Below are 16,628 nucleotides of genomic sequence, written 5' to 3'. Positions count from 1 at the left end.
GCGTCGGCCTCCCAAAGTGCTGGGATTACAGTTGTGAGCCATCCTGCCCCGATTCGTGTACTGGTTTTGATTCTCACAATGACCTAATTGTACAATTGAGAAAAATGAGGCCATGAGAAGTTCAGTGATAGATCTAAGGTCATGTAGTTAGTTATGGAACAGTGATTTTGAACCTTTGCTTTCTGATCCTAATGATGAATGCACATCTTTGGGGGAACCTACAAGGAAGCAGCCAGATGTGGGTTCAGAGACAGTAAATTTTGCTGAGGCAGGAAAATAGCCATAAGTCAGCTTTTAATTGTAAAGAGCACACGTTGAGGTAAAACTGCAATTAGTACTGTACAGGTGGTTGGCAGAGCCAATAGTAACCTAAGCCCAAGAGCAGCTACAAGGCAGGACTTGGATAGGTCAGCCGTGCAGGAAGCTTTGCCAATGCCTCAAGAACAAGAAGTCTGTCATTCCTCGGGCAGCTCCTATACTTGCCAAGCTGGAGCGAAAGAGGCAGAGGAGCCCGGAGGGCGTGGCTTGCCTTCTGGAAGCCAGGCCTTGCCAGGAATCACCAGGTGGTTGCTTGCGAGAGAAGCTCGGGGTGAAACCGGAGAAAACAAAGTAGGAAGCAGGCCTGGGCCAATTGCGGCCCACTCTGATCAGGGCCTGCACGCCACCTGACGCCTGAATATCTGTCCAATCCCTCCTAGGATTGCCATCTCTTTAGTCCCTCTTCCGCAGCATAGGGGTGCTCTCTCTGGGGCTCTCCTTTTCTCTCCTAAGGCCCACGGCCCCACAGTTCCCTATTTAGGGGTCTTAAATTGAGGGCACACTTCTAAATTGTCCCTCAGAGTTTCCTCTCCTCCTTTGAGCGAGGCTGGGCGGGCTCCTCCAGCTCCGATTATGGGGAACTTCTTTCCCAAGCTCCCCACCTTCTTTGGGCTTGGACGGCTGCAGAGTTCCAGTTAACTGTGCGCCGCCTTCGTTCCAATTGTACCCCTCGTGCTCCCAGAAGGCAGCTCCATGGAAACCAAAACATCACAAATTCCTGAAGGTATCGCGAGAAGCGCAGATGAGCCTGAGGCCGTGGAAAGGCGGAGCGAGGGCGGGAACGCCGAGCAAGTAGGGCGGAGCCTCAGCTCTTCCGAGGTCTGCCAGGCAGGGAGCCTGTCCCCTCCAGGCAGCGCCCCCGCGTGACTGCGCTTTACATAATCGCGGCCTCTAGCGTCACAGTGGCGTACTCCAGGCCAGACCGAATCAGAGTGGACGAAACCTCCGTGTTCCGCCCCTTCCCACTTGATCGACGTCAAAGTCCACCAGTGAGCGGGCGTCTAGAGTCGCCGAGCCCGCCCCAGCCCGCCCGGGTCCGCCCCGACCCGCCTGCGCCCGCCCGCCTGCCGCAGCCAGCAGCCTGCCGCCGCCGCCGGGTTGTGCCTCAGACTGTCAGATAAATCGGCGGGCCGGGCCGGCTTGTCGGTGAACGCGGCCCGGGCCGGACATGGCGGCGCTCTACGCCTGCACCAAGTGCCACCAGCGCTTCCCCTTCGAGGCGCTGTCTCAGGGGCAGCAGCTGTGCAAGGTGCGCGGGCTGGGGCGGCGGCCGGGAACTGGGGACGCAGGAGGCGCGGCCCGGAGCTCCTGATTCTGTGGGGACGCCCGGCGGGGTCCCCGGAGCAGGGTGTGGCAGGCCCGCCAGGCTGAGGACCCGCACCCACCCCGCTGGGGGCCGGAGGGGCACGTGCGGGAGCCTGGGCCGGGTCCACCCTCCTGCGGCCGGCGTGTCCGGGTGCTTAGCAACCGCGGGGATTGTTCTCGGACCCCGTGAGGTCGGGGGAGGGACAGCGGGTCCTCTGCTTGCCCTGACTGGCCGCCCTCGGGATGCCTTTGCGCTGCCTCCCCGGCCGCCGCGGTCTCCCTGGTCACAGACGAGGGGACCTCCTGCCCCTCCTGGGACTGAACTCCAAAGTTGGGTGCTGCCTGGGAGGAGTGTGTCGAACTCGGGCTTCTCACGGGCAGTTCTCGACCAGTTACAGAATCGGAGGTAGCAAGGCTTGATTTTTTTCTTTAAGCCCCGCACTTTTCGGCCCGTCTCAGAGTCGGAGGCAGCAAGGCTTTATTTTTTTAAAAACCCCACATTCTGGCTCTCAGATCCGAGGGATCACTTCTCAGCATCCAATTGGTGGTCTTCGGTCTTCCCTAACTAGCTGCTGCTCAGTTTTTACTCCTGAAGGTCCAACTTCTTTTTCTTTTAAGTTACTTCATCCCACTTTGACTTTTTAAGTGACTAGAGGTGCTGTGAGGCAACAGTTAAAAAGTCACTAAACTGGCTGAAGAACAATGTTGGCGTATTCCCAATAATCCAGAGTTTGTGTCTCTGATTTGGATAACTCACAATTGTCACTTTTGCCTCAGATGGTCATGACTTTCCATTTGCCAGTCTTTATATACCAGGTCTGAGGGAATGCAAGTGCTTGAGTGCCCTTTTTGGCCTCAAAATATGTATATATGATTTTAAGGAAGTTATAAATAATAATAATTTTAATCCAGCACCTTCATTTCACAAGTAAACCTCAAAATCACACAGTGGCAGAAGAACCAGGCCTGGAATTCAGGGCTTCTGATTCCCAGTCTGGGGGCTTATTCATATATATGTTTGTTTTACAATTTATGGCTAGTTCCATATAATCCATATAAGTTCTTACTTAACTCCCACATCAAAGTAGGGAGGTGATGCCAGTATTACAGAGGAGAAAAATAAGACCCAGAAAGTTTAAGTGACTCACTCAAGCATAGTAGCTATGCTAGAAATAGTACCCAGGTCGGTTTCCTACTGAAGGCTGTTTCCATTTGTGACTGCCTTTTAAAATTATATCCTCATTTCATTTCAGGAATGTCGGATTGCACACCCTGTTGTGAAGTGCACCTACTGCAGGACTGAGTACCAGCAGGAGAGGTAGAGTTTTGTTGACCATGAAAGATATTAATAGGCTTTTTTCCTCTTAAAATCTGTAATTGGTTGCATTTCATGTACAGATCTGTAATCAGTTGAATTGTAACATACAAATCTGTAATCAATCACATTATATACAGACTATAATTGCTAAATATTTAGGTCTGTGAACCATCTTGAGTTAGTTTGTGTGTGGGGTGAGATATACAATGAAGGGTATATAATACATATATTGTTTCCTAGTTATTATCCATTGATTGCTTAAATTTTTTTTTTTTTTTTTTTTTTTGAGACAGAATCTCGCTCTGTTGCCCAGGCTGGAATGCAGTGGCGTGATCTCGGCTCACTGCAACCCCTGCCTCCCAGGTTCAAGTGATTCTCATGCCCCAGCCTCCCAAGTAGCTGAGATTACAGGTGCCTGCTACCACGCCCGCCTAGTTTTTTTTGTATTTTTAGTAGAGACGGGGTTTCATTGTCTTGGCCAGGTTGGTCTTGAACTCCTGACCTCATGATCCACCTGCCTCAGCCTCCCAAAGTGCTGGGATTACAGGCGTGAGTCACCGCGCCCGGCCTACTTAAATTTTTAAAGTTCTTTTTAAGACCCTTGATCATTTTATATTGTGGCTGTAATCTTTCTGACAAGAAGAAACCAATCCCACAACAGTAAAACATGAGCCTCATGTTTCAATATGTACATATACAGAGATTGAAGAGTGTACAAGCCCAAAGAAGATACTTTTGGAAATGTGACAATCCTGATAATAGTTTGTTAGCTCTAGTCACATTTGAAACTCACTTGCCATTACACTTTTCCTTGGGCAAATCTCTTTTTTTGTTTGAAACAGAGTCTGTCTCTGCCAGCCAGGTTCGAGTGCAGTGGAGCCATCATGGCTCACTGCAACCTGGACCTCCCGGGCCCAAGTGATCCTCTCACCTCAGCCTACAAAGTAACTGGGACCACAGGTGTGTGCCACCATGCCCAGCTAATTTTTTAATTTTTGTAGAGATAGGATTTTGCCATGTTACCCAGGTAGGTCTCTTACTCCTGGTCCCAAGTGATTCCTTCCTCCTTAGCCTCTCAAGATGTTGGAATTACAGGCATGAGCCACCATGCCTGGACAAATCTCATTTTTGAAAGTGTGAAATGGGCCAGGTGCGGTGACTCACGCCTGTAATCCCAACACTTTGGGAGGCTGAGGCGGGCGGATCAGGAGGTCAGGAGATTGAGACCATCCTGGCTAACATGATGAAACCCAGTCTCTACTAAAAATACAAAAAAATAAGCTGGGCGTGGTGGCACGCACCTGTAGTCCCAGCTACTCGGGAGGCTGAGGCAGGAGAATTGCTTGAATCCAGGAGGTGGAGGTTGCAGTGAGCTGAGATTGCGCCACTGCACTCCAGCCTGGGTGACAGAGCAAGACTCTGTCTCAAAAAAAAAGTGTGAAATGCAGGTATGAATGGTCAGACATCTTTAGGGGGCATTTCCATAGCAACAAAGTTATTTTTTGGTATAGCAAATTTGACTTTTGTGGAACTTTTGTAAGTGTAGGTGATCCTGCCTTGAGGAGGGTGGGGTCTATTTGTTAATTCATCCATTAGACCTAGAAGCCTATTTTTTTTTTTTTTTTTTTTTTTTTTTGAGATGGAGTGTCGCTCTGTCGCCCAGGCTGGAGTGCAGTGGCCGGATCTCAGCTTACTGCAAGCTCCGCCTCCCGGGTTTACGCCATTCTTCTGCCTCAGCCTCCCCAGTAGCTGGGACTACAGGCATCCGCCACCTCGCCCGGCTAGATTTTTGTATTTTTTAGTAGAGACGGGGTTTCACCGTGTTAGCCAGGATGGTCTTGATCTCCTGACCTCGTGATCCGCCCGTCTCGGCCTCCCACAGTGCTGGGATTACAGGCTTGAGCCACTGCGCCCGGCCTAGAAGCCTATTTTTAATTAGTCATTTCAATTCTTAGAATAGCTTCTCCAAGATTTTATCATGGATTTTTTTTTTTTCTTTTTTGAGACAGGGTCTCTCTCTGTCACCTAGGTTGGAGTGCAGTGAGATGATCTCAGCTCACTGCAACCTCCCCTCTCCAGGCTCAAATGATTCTCCCACCTCAGCCTGCCATATAGCTGGGATCAGGGGTGCATACCACCACACTTGACTATTTTTTTGTATCTTTAGTAGAGACAGGGGTCTTGCCATGTTGCCCAGGCTGGTCTAGAACTCTTGAGCTCAACCAGTCTGCCTGCCTCAGCCTCCCAAAGTGCTGGGATTACAGACGTGAGCTATCACACGCAGCCTATCATGGATGTTTTCAAACAAAAAAAAGGTTAAAAGAATTAGTGAATACCCATATACCCTCTACTTAAATTCTATAATATACACTTTACTGTATATTCACCTATCCATCTGGTGCATCTCTCTGTCCATCACTATATCAATTCATTTTGTTTCCGATGTATTTAAAGTTGCAGACATCAGTATACATGATCCTTAAACACTTCAGCATGCACAGCATTATTTAGAGTTAAATATTTGTTTGCAGTTTTTTTTTTTTTTGGCAAAATTGGCTTATACTAACATACTTAAATCTTAAATATATCAAGTTTCACAAACGTAGACATCTGTGTAGCCCCAAACCCTATCAAAATACAGAATGTTACTATCACTCCATAGAGTCCTCTCATGCCCCATCCTAGACAATCCCCACACCCTTGCTTCCTCCAGGCAACCACTGCTCCACTTTTCATTCCCACCATAAATTAGTTTTGCCTATTCTAGGACTTCATGTTAGTGGAATCATACAGAATATACTCTAGAAGCTTTATATTTTCGTTCTTAAATTTAGGTCTGTGGTCCATCTTGAGTTAATTCATGTGTGGGGTGAGATAGGAACTTTGACCCTTTATTTAAACTATACATACAAATTAATTCAAGATGGATCATAGAGTTAGTTTTTCTTTTTTTTTCTTTTTTTTCTTTTTTTTAGTTGTTGTTATTGAGACAGAGTTTCGCTCTTGTTGCCCAGGCTGGAGTGCAATGGCGCAATCTCGGCTCACTGCAACCTCCGCCTGCCTCCCGGGTGCAAGCGATTATCCTGCCTCAGCCTCCCAAGTAGCTAGGATTACAGGCATGTGCCACCACACCCAACTAATTATGTATTTTTAGTAGAGATGGGGTTTCTCCTTGTTGAGCAGGCTGGTCTCAAACTCCCAACCTCAGGTGATCTGCCTGCCTCAACCTCCCAAAGTGCTGGGATTACAGGCGTGAGTCACCACGCCCAGCCTAGAGTTAGTTTTTCTTTGCATGTTTTTTAACATGTTAGGAGCATATGTATATATTGGCATCTATCCCATTCCTTCAGTAGTAAATCTAGGCGTAAATCGAAATGTTGTTCAACATCACAGAATCACTGATGCTAATCCTCTTTCTAGAGATTTCTTTGAATGTCCTTCACTTCTTTTACTGTCTTTTAAAAGTAACAGAAAATTGCCCTGGAAAATAATTTTTAATGTAAATATTTTCTACTCTAAGGTTGTTCTTTTGTCTAGTTTAACTTTATAGCCACTTTCATAGGAATTGTATGGGAAAATGATCACAAAGCAGAGAATAGACTAGACTTTTTTTTTTTCCCAAGACAGGGTCTTACTCTGTCACTCAGGCTGGAGTGCAGTGGTGAAATTGTAGCCCACTGAAACCCTGGACTCCCAGGCTGAGCCTCCTAAAGTGCTGGGATTACAGGCATGAACCACTGTGCCTAGTCTTAGATTTTTATGTGATTTATTAGTTTTTAGCCCCAGAGTACTGTTTAAATTGTTCTTATACATGAGACATTCATTTTTACCTCCTCATATGAAGAGTTAGACTTTTATTTGAAGATGATTTTTCCCCCAGGGCAGCTTTATTAATTCACACATTTAGGTAATATGACCTCTGGATCTTCACAAGGCAAAGGATGTTTTTATTTTTGTCAGTGCTTAACTCTTAGAGAAATCAGAATTTTTTTTTTTCTAGACACAGTTTTGCTCTGTCGCCCAGGCTAGAGTGCGGTGGATCAATCTCGGCTCACTGCACCTTCCATCTCACAGGTTCGAGCGATTCTTCTGCCTCAGTCCCCTGAGTAGCTGGGATTACAGGCACACGCCACCACACTTGGCTAATTTTTTTGAATTTTTAGTAAAGACTAAAAATAGCCTCCCAAAGTGCTGGGATTACAGACATGAGCTACTGTGCCCAGCCTAAATATTGACAAAATATTTGATCATAGTGTCTTTTTCCCCACCGCTGGTGTTTTCATATGCCTTTACTTATGAAGGAGAACACAGAGTAAGGTTAGCAAAGATAGAATCTCTGAGTTTATATTCCAAACACACATACTTTATTTGTCACTTCAAATTTCCCAACTATTCATCTGAATTAAGGAGAATTTTTTTTTTCCTGCTAGTCCATTTTAGTATAATATTTTGAGGGTGTTCTCTGTATCTGATAATTTTACTTAGTGATACTTGGGGATGTCATAATTAGAAATAACTCACTCTCCATTTTAGCCAAAGCCTCACTTTATTTGAGATTAAAAAATCCATAACCACATAATAATCTTTTTGTTTTTTTGAGATGGAGTTTTGCTTTCGTTGCCCAGGCTGGAGTGCAGTGGGACGGTCTCAGCTCACTGCAAACTCTGCCTCCTGGGTTCAAGCGATTCTCCTGTCTCAGCCTCCCAAGTAGCTGAGATTACAGGCGTGCACCACCACGCCTGGCTAATTTTTGTATTTTTAGTAGAGATATGGTTTCACCATGTTGGCCAGGCTGGTCTCGAACTCCTCACCTCAGGTGATCTAACCCCCCTCAGCTTCCCAAAGTGCTGGGATTACAGGCATGAGCCACCATACCCAGCCACATAATAATTAAAAGAGTTATTAGAGGCTAGGTGTGGTGTCTCACACCTGTAATCCCATCATTTTGGGAGGCTGAGGCAGATGGATCACTTGAGGTCAGGAGTTTGAGACCAGGGTGGCCAACATGGTGAAACCCTGTCTCTACTAAAAATACAAAAATTTGTTGGGTGTGGCGGCATGTGCCTATAATTCCAGCTACTTGGGAGGCTGAGGCATGAGAATCGCTTGAACCTGTGAGGCAGAGGTTATAGTGAGCAGATTGTACCACTGCACTCCAGCCTGGGGAACAGAATGAGACTCTGTCTCAAAGATATTAAATAAAACAGTTATTAGAAAGATACTCAAACTTCTGTTAACCAAGTATCCAGACCATATTTCACCTTGGCCTTTAGCAATGAGCAAATTCCTTGGACTTAAGGAGGTATCAGTTTTCAGATATTCTAAGAAAAGCCTGTATCTGTTTTTTCCTTAACAGTAAAACCAATACAATATGCAAGAAATGTGCTCAGAACGTGCAGTTGTATGGAACGGTAAGTAGGATATTTTCAAACCTAACGGTGAGTACTAGGGTCTTGTGGAACCTTACCTTCTGTGGCCTACTAATGTCTTTACAATATTTTTATTAGAAGAAATAGTTATGTGTAATATATCTGGTACTGATTTCAGCTTTCACATTTAGCTAATGCTTATCGTTAAGGAATTCCATGCTTATAGTCACACTGCCAGGATTATGATTATAATTTTCCTTGAGAGGCTTCATTGACCAATATGGAAAGAGAAAGGGAAAGATGAAATTTTTTTTTTTTTTTTTGACCGAGTCTTGCTCTGTCACCCAGGCTGGAGTGCAATGGCGATCTAGTTCACTGCAACCTCCACCTCCTGGCTTCAAGTGATTCTCCTGCCTCAGCCTCCCGAGTAGCTGGGACTACAGGCATATGCCACCACACCTGGCTAATTTTTGTATTTTAGTAGAGATATGGTTTCACCATGTTGGCCAGGCTGGTCTCGAACTCCTCACCTCAGGTGATCTAACCCCCCTCAGCTTCCCAAAGTGCTGGGATTACAGGCATGAGCCACCATACCCAGCCACATAATAATTAAAAGAGTTATTAGAGGCTAGGTGTGGTGTCTCACACCTGTAATCCCATCATTTTGGGAGGCTGAGGCAGATGGATCACTTGAGGTCAGGAGTTTGAGACCAGGGTGGCCAACATGGTGAAACCCTGTCTCTACTAAAAATACAAAAATTTGTTGGGTGTGGCGGCATGTGCCTATAATTCCAGCTACTTGGGAGGCTGAGGCATGAGAATCGCTTGAACCTGTGAGGCAGAGGTTATAGTGAGCAGATTGTACCACTGCACTCCAGCCTGGGGAACAGAATGAGACTCTGTCTCAAAGATATTAAATAAAACAGTTATTAGAAAGATACTCAAACTTCTGTTAACCAAGTATCCAGACCATATTTCACCTTGGCCTTTAGCAATGAGCAAATTCCTTGGACTTAAGGAGGTATCAGTTTTCAGATATTCTAAGAAAAGCCTGTATCTGTTTTTTCCTTAACAGTAAAACCAATACAATATGCAAGAAATGTGCTCAGAACGTGCAGTTGTATGGAACGGTAAGTAGGATATTTTCAAACCTAACGGTGAGTACTAGGGTCTTGTGGAACCTTACCTTCTGTGGCCTACTAATGTCTTTACAATATTTTTATTAGAAGAAATAGTTATGTGTAATATATCTGGTACTGATTTCAGCTTTCACATTTAGCTAATGCTTATCGTTAAGGAATTCCATGCTTATAGTCACACTGCCAGGATTATGATTATAATTTTCCTTGAGAGGCTTCATTGACCAATATGGAAAGAGAAAGGGAAAGATGAAATTTTTTTTTTTTTTTTTTGACCGAGTCTTGCTCTGTCACCCAGGCTGGAGTGCAATGGCGATCTAGTTCACTGCAACCTCCACCTCCTGGCTTCAAGTGATTCTCCTGCCTCAGCCTCCCGAGTAGCTGGGACTACAGGCATATGCCACCACACCTGGCTAATTTTTGTATTTTAGTAGGGATGGGGTTTCACCATGTTGGTCAGGCTGGTCTCTAACTCCTGACCTCAAGTGATCTGCCCACCTCAGCCTCCCAAAGTGCTGGGAGGCAAACTGCACCCAGCAAGATGAATTTTTATAACTTTGACCTCTTTGTTTGGTAACAGTTGACGTTATTTTGATGAATGATTCTCTTTTTCTCTTAGTGTTATAGTTCAGGATGTTATGTGCTTGTAGGCATTCTCCCAACATGTTTATATGCTGATAATAGCAAAGAGGCCTTTTCAGAAATTTGGAAGCCCTTGCTAGTTTCTCCAAAGAGCTGGTTCTGTTGAATGTCTCATAGAAGTCTCTGCATACATACTAATGGGTTTTTGTTATTTGCTTGTTTGTTTATTTAAAAATCAATAGTCCTGTGCAGAAAAACACTTCACATAGTGTTAAGAATTGGGCTTCATGGCCAGGCGTGGTGGCTCATGCCTATAATCCCAGCACATTGGGAGGCTGACACAGGCGGATCACCTGAGGTCAGGAGTTCTAGACCAGACTGGGCAACATGGTAAAACCCCGTCTCTAGGAAATAATACAGAAATTAGCCAGGCATAGTGGCAGGTGCCTATAATCCCAGCTGCTCCAGACGGAGGCTGAGGCAGGGAGAATTACTTTAACCCAGGAGGCGGAGGTTGCATTGAGCTGAGATTGCACCACTGCACTCCAGCCTGGGCAAGAGAGCGAGACTCCATCTCAAAAAACAAAAACAGCAACAACAAAAAAGAATTGGGCTTTATTTGGTCAATATAAAAGCATATTTATGAAGTTGGCAATACATTTGTACATGATTAATGAACTACAAAGTAGGAATTATTGCTTTTTTAAATGCAGTGGTATTTTATGAAAGTAACACTTGACTCTTTTTTCCCCCTTTAAGCCCAAACCTTGTCAGTATTGCAACATAATTGCGGCATTTATTGGGAATAAATGCCAGCGCTGCACAAATTCAGAAAAGAAGTATGGACCACCCTATTCTTGTGAACAGTGCAAGCAGCAGTGTGCATTTGACAGGAAAGATGATAGAAAGAAGGTAAATTTCTGTGTTTTTCTTGATTTCTTTTCTTCCTTTCAGATAAATTAAGGTGGGCTAACTATGTTAAAAACACATTTAATAGGCCAGGCACAGTGACTCATGCCTCTAATCCCAGCACTTTGAGAGGCCGAGGAGGCGACTGGATTATGAGGTCAGGAGATCGAGACTATCCTGGCTAACACGGTGAAACCACGTCTCTACTAAAAATACAAAAAATTAGCCAGGCGTGGTGGCATATGCCTGTAGTCCCAGCTACTCTGGAGGCTGGGGCAGAAGAATCACTTGAACCCAGGAGGCAGAGGTTGCAGTGAGCCGAGATCGTGCCACTGCACTCCAGCCTGGGTGACAGAGCAAGACTCCATCTCAAAAACAACAAAAACAACAAAGAAAAAACAACAACAAAAAAACACATTTAGCAAAGAAAGATTTCTCAGTTTCTTTCCTGGTTCTATTATTGACCTTAAAGAAGATATTCGTATTTTGTTCATAAAATGTGGACCATTGGCCGGGCGCGGTGGCTCAAGCCTGTAATCCCAGCACTTTGGGAGGCCAAGGCGGGCGGATCACGAGGTCAGGAGATCGAGACCATCCTGGCTAACGCGGTGAAACCCTGTCGCTACTAAAAAATACAAAATATAGCCGCCTATAGTCCCAGCTACTGGGGAGGCTGAGGCAGGAGAATGGCGTGAACCCGGGAGGCGGAGCTTGCAGTGAGCCCAGATCGCGCCACTGCACTCCAGCCTGGGCGACAGAGCAAGACTCCGTCTCAAAAAAAAAAAAAAAAAATGTAGACCATTATATTCTAACATTTCACAAGAATATGAATTACAGTGATCACATAAGTGAAATGGTGATTGGCAGAATTCTATAGAATTCTGTAAAGGAGAGATTGTAACTTAAGCAAGATGGAGTGGCATTACCAGTTTTACTATCTGGCTCTTTAAATGTTTCTATCTGTTGAAATTCAAGATTACAAGGTTACATTAGAGGGAAGCTCTATGTGGAAGGGTGTACCTTGATAGAATCAAAATGATTTAGAGCTTGGTCATATTACTCTCTTGCTTAAAATCCTCCAGCGGTTTCCAGTTGTGCTTATAATAAAACTCAGATCCCTTCTATGGCCTGCAAAGCCCATACCCAGCTCTCAGCCTCATCTTGCATCATACTTTCTGCCTCTCACCTTGCTCCAGCTATACTGGCCACCCTGTAGTCTGTCTGACATGCAGATCTCACTCCGACCTTTGCACTGTCTATCCTTGTGCCTAATGTACCCTTCTCTAGAGTCTCATAACCGGCTCCTTATGTCAGCTCTCAGCTCAGATACCACCTGCTCACAGTGACCTTTTACTGACTCCCTCAGTCATTATTTACCATACCATTTTATTATCTTCATAGCATCTCACATATTGAAAACTAGTCTTGCTTATTTGGTTACATGTTTGTCCACCCCCACTAGAATGTGAGCTCTTTGTCCATCTCATTCCCTGCTTTATTTCCAGTGGCCTGGCACATAGTAGCTGCTCAATAAGTATTTGTTGAATAAAAGATTGCAGTTGAGAAACTCTTTTTCAGTGGCCAGAGGTGCTTTTAAGAGGTGCCTGGGCTCAAGGATTGATTCTTGCTTATCAAATTCATTAACTTAACAATGGAAGGATATAACTTTCCATTGATTAGGATACTCCTGCCTGCCAACCAGGGCACCTCTTCCCTGTATCAAGATACTGAAGAATCTGAATTAGTAATCAGGAGGTAGCACAAGCAGCAGTCCCCCAAACCTGGGTCCCATCCGACTCCTGGGGCTAGCTGAATGACCCTGCCTACTTACCCTCATTATGCATCACTTTCTTCATCTTTCTCCGTGGAAATAACAATAGTTACTTCACAAAGACATGGGGAAATGTAATTCAGATAGGTATATAAAACAATATTGAACCTGGCACATAATATAATGCAGTACATGGCTCCTGTATTGTTACTGATTGGAATAGTTCATTTTTATTAATCTGGTTATACTAGAATTTATTACCTTTCTGCTTGATAAATTACAATCCTGTCTTAAGTGTTTATAGATATTTTTAGACATCTACATATTCATAAACTTTAGGAGAAAGCTAAATTTAGGGATTAAGAGTAGGGAATTTGGGCCAAGACCGGTGGCTCACACCTGTAATCCCAGCACTTTGGGAGGCCAAGGCGAGTGGATCACAAGGTCAGGAGTTTGAGACCAGCCTGGCCAACATGATGAAACCCCGTCTCTACCAACAATATTAAAATTAACAGGTTGTGGTGGCTCGCACCTGAAATCCCAGCTACTAGGGAGGCTGAGGCAGGAGAATTGCTTGAATCCGGGAGGCAGAGGTTGCAGTGAGCCAAGATCACACCACTGCACTCCAGCCTAGGCAACAGAGCAAGACTCCGTCTCAAAAAAAAAAAAAGTGGGGTATCTGAACTCAGAATGTGTGGATTGAAATCTTGGTTCTGTCACTTATTAACTGTGTGACTTCAGGCGTGTTAATCTGTCAATGCCTCAGTCTCCACATCTGTAAATGGGGATGATTAGATCTCAGTGTTGTTACAAAGGTCAAGATATTAGTAAAACTCTTAGAATGGAATCTGGTACATGATAAATACTCAGTGTTTTATCTATGATGATTTGTTTTTGATGGTTTAATTCTCAGAGGATGCTATTTTATTTTATTTTTTTGAGATGGAATCTCACTCTGTCACCCAGGCTGGAGTGCAGACGCATGACCTCAGCTCACTGCAGCCTCTGCCTCCCAGGTTCAAGTGATTATTCTACCTCAGCCTCCAGAGCAGCTGGGATTACAGGTGCGCACCAACATGCCTGGCTAATTTTTGTATTTTTAGTAGAGATGGGGTTTCACCGTGTTGACCAGGCTGGTCTTGAACTCCTGACCACAAACTACTGACCTCAAGTGATCAGCCCACCTTAGCCTCCCAAAATGCTGGGATTACAGACATGAGCCACCACGCCCAGCCAGTGCTCTTTAATTTCTTTTGTTGTTGTTTGAGACGGAGTTTTGCTCTTGTTGCCTAGGCTAGAGTGCAATGGCACGATTGTGGCTCATCACAACCTCTGACTCCTGGGTTCAAGCAATTCTCCTGCCTCAGCCTCCCAAGTAGCTGGATTACAGGCATGTGCCATCGTGCCTGGCCAATTTTGTATTTTTAGTAGAGGCGAGGTTTCTCCATGTTAGGCTGGTCTCAAACTCCTGACCTCAGGCGAGCTACCTGCCTTGGCCTCCCAGAGTGCTGGGATTACAAGTGTTAGCCACCGTGCCCGGCCTGCTCTTTTACTTCTAAAGTTTATTTTTGAGAGATCTGAAAAAAATGTCTTGTGAATCTGTGTGCAATTTTGATGTTCATTGTTTGCTCTCTTTCAGTGGAGTTGTATTGTTTTGAAACTCTTTAATGAAAGCTCTTACCTGGGGAAGGTCTTACAGAGTGTTTTAAAATTATGCCTTCAAGGCCAGGTGCAGTAGCTCATGCCTGTAATCCCAGTACTTTGGGAGGCTGAGGTAGGCGGATCCCTTGAGGCCAGGAGTTGAAGACCAGCCTGGGCAACATGACAAAAATTCCGTCACTGTTAAAAATATAAAAAACTCGGCCAGGCATGTTGGTTCACAGCTGTAATCCCAGCACTTTGGAAGGCTGAGGCGGGCAGTTGAGGTCAGGAGATTGAGACCAGCCTGGCCAACATGGTGAAACCCTGTTTCTACTAAAAATACAAAAATTAGCCGGGCATGGTGGCATGTGCCTGTAATCTCAGCTACTCAGGAGGCTGAGGTGGGAGAACTGCTTGAACCTGGGAGGCAGAGGTTGCAGTGAGCTGAGATCATGACCTTGCACTCCAGGCTGGTTGACAGAGTGAGACTCCATCTCAAAAAAAAAAAAAAAAACCTAGTCACACGTGGTGGTGCATGTGTGGTTCCAGCTATTTGGGAGGCTGAGGTGGGAAGATCATTTGAGCCTAGGAGTACAAGTCTCCAGTAAGGTGTAATTATACCACTGCGCTGCAGTGTGGGTGAAAGAATGAGACCCTATCTATAAAATAAATAAAAATAGGCCTTCAAGCCAGGCCAGATGGCATGCTGTGGTAGTTCCAGCTACCCTAGAGGCTGAGGTGGGAGGATCACTTGAGCCCAGGAGTTCGAGTCCAGCCTGGGTAACATAGTGAGACTTTGTCTTTAAAAAGTAATAACAGGCCGGGCGTGGTGGCTCAAGCCTGTAATCCCAGCACTGTGGGAGGCCGAGACGGGCGGATCACGAGGTCAGGAGATTGAGACCATCCTGGCTAACATGGTGAAACCCCGTCTCTACTAAAAAATACAAAAAACTAGCCGGGCGAGGTGGCGGGCACCTGTAGTCCCAGCTACTCGGGAGGCTGAGGCAGGAGAATGGCATAAACCCGGGAGGTGGAGCTTGCAGTGAGCTGAGATCTGGCCATTGCACTCCAGCCTGGGTGACAGAGCGAGACTCCGTCTCAAAAAAGTAATAACAGACCAGGTGCAGTGGCTCACGCCTGTAATCCTAGCACTTTAGAAGGCTGAGGAGGGCAGATCACGAGGTCAGGAGTTCGAGAACACCCTGGCCAACATGGCGAAATCCCGTCTCTACTAAAAATACAAAAATAAGCCAGGCATGGTGGCACATGCCTGTAATCCCAGCTACTCAGGAGACTGAGGCAGGAGAATTGCTTGAATCCTGTAGTGAGCTGAGATCACGCCCTTGCACTCCAGCCTGGGTGGCAGAGCAAGACTCTGTCTCAAAAAAAAAAAAAAAAAAATGATAATAATAATAAAGAGACTTTCAGGCCATATCCCGTAACTGTGAAATGAACCAGATTGAAGTTTGGTTTCAAAGTTCATTGTTATGTTTCTTAACAAAAAATTAAATGCCTATCGGGTACCAGACACTGTTCCAGGTATTAGCAATACACTAATGAACTGAACAGACAACACCTTACTCTCACAGAGCTTACATTTATGTGTGCAAAAGAAAAATGGGTGAGAAGAAAAATAACATAAATTTTAGATATTAGTGCTATAAAGAAATAAAGTACATGATAGGGAGTGACTGGGAAGTCAGCCTATATTGGGCAATCAGGAGAACCTCTGAGGAAATAACATTTGAGTGGAAACTAGGATGGTGAAAAGGTGGTAGCCGTAGGAAGCTGTGGAGGACAAAAATTCCAGGAAGAAGGACCAGCTGTGGAGAATCCATAAGGCAGGAATGAGCTTGGCACATGATTAGAACAGAAAGAAGGTGGAGTGAACATGGGGAAGAGGAAGGAAACAAGGTTATAGAGGCAGGTAAGGGGCTATATTTAAGTCAACATAGGCCATGAGGCACACTGCAGATAGCCCACTACACTACAGGAAGGTGAGTGTGTGAGGCTTTGAGGAGTTCACCTGGGCTGCGGAATGCCACAGTGGCGTTTTCGCCTACTTTATTGGTTCTAAGGATGCTGGAGGAAAAGCTGGTGCCCCTATTGTATGCATGCTGAACCAGTCGTACGAAAGGGGCTGAAGCATGTTAGTGAAAGGTGTGTGTTCTTCTGCTGCCAAGTAGAAGAAAAACCTTATTGGAAAGATCCAAATAATGACTTCAGAAAAAACTTGGAAGCAACCACAGTGCCTACACTACTTAAATATGGAACAC

At 45.2% G+C, this 16,628-nt stretch overlaps 1 protein-coding gene across 3 annotated transcripts in view; it reads left to right on the top strand.

Moving 5' to 3' along the window:
- The first annotated feature begins 244 nt into the window (after window positions 1-244).
- The window catches only part of FAM76A (family with sequence similarity 76 member A), a 42,431-nt gene continuing 26,047 nt past the window's right edge, over window positions 245-16,628 (top strand). For 2 of the 3 annotated variants that reach the window (XM_033227559.1, XM_033227556.1), the window contains exons 1-4: window positions 245-1,567; window positions 2,877-2,941; window positions 8,298-8,352; window positions 10,791-10,943. In XM_033227559.1, the coding sequence (XP_033083450.1) occupies window positions 1,487-1,567; window positions 2,877-2,941; window positions 8,298-8,352; window positions 10,791-10,943 (354 nt within the window). In that variant the 5' untranslated portion in view covers window positions 245-1,486. Of the gene's footprint in view, window positions 1,568-2,876; window positions 2,942-8,297; window positions 8,353-9,385; window positions 9,441-10,790; window positions 10,944-16,628 lie in introns of all 3 variants that reach the window. The other variant, XM_033227557.1, reaches the window with a different exon arrangement.

Source organism: Trachypithecus francoisi, unplaced genomic scaffold, assembly GCF_009764315.1.
Source record: "Trachypithecus francoisi isolate TF-2019V2 unplaced genomic scaffold, Tfra_2.0 Lachesis_group12, whole genome shotgun sequence".
NCBI classification, from domain to species: Eukaryota; Metazoa; Chordata; class Mammalia; order Primates; family Cercopithecidae; genus Trachypithecus; species Trachypithecus francoisi.
This window is presented reverse-complemented; position numbering and strand designations above follow the sequence as displayed.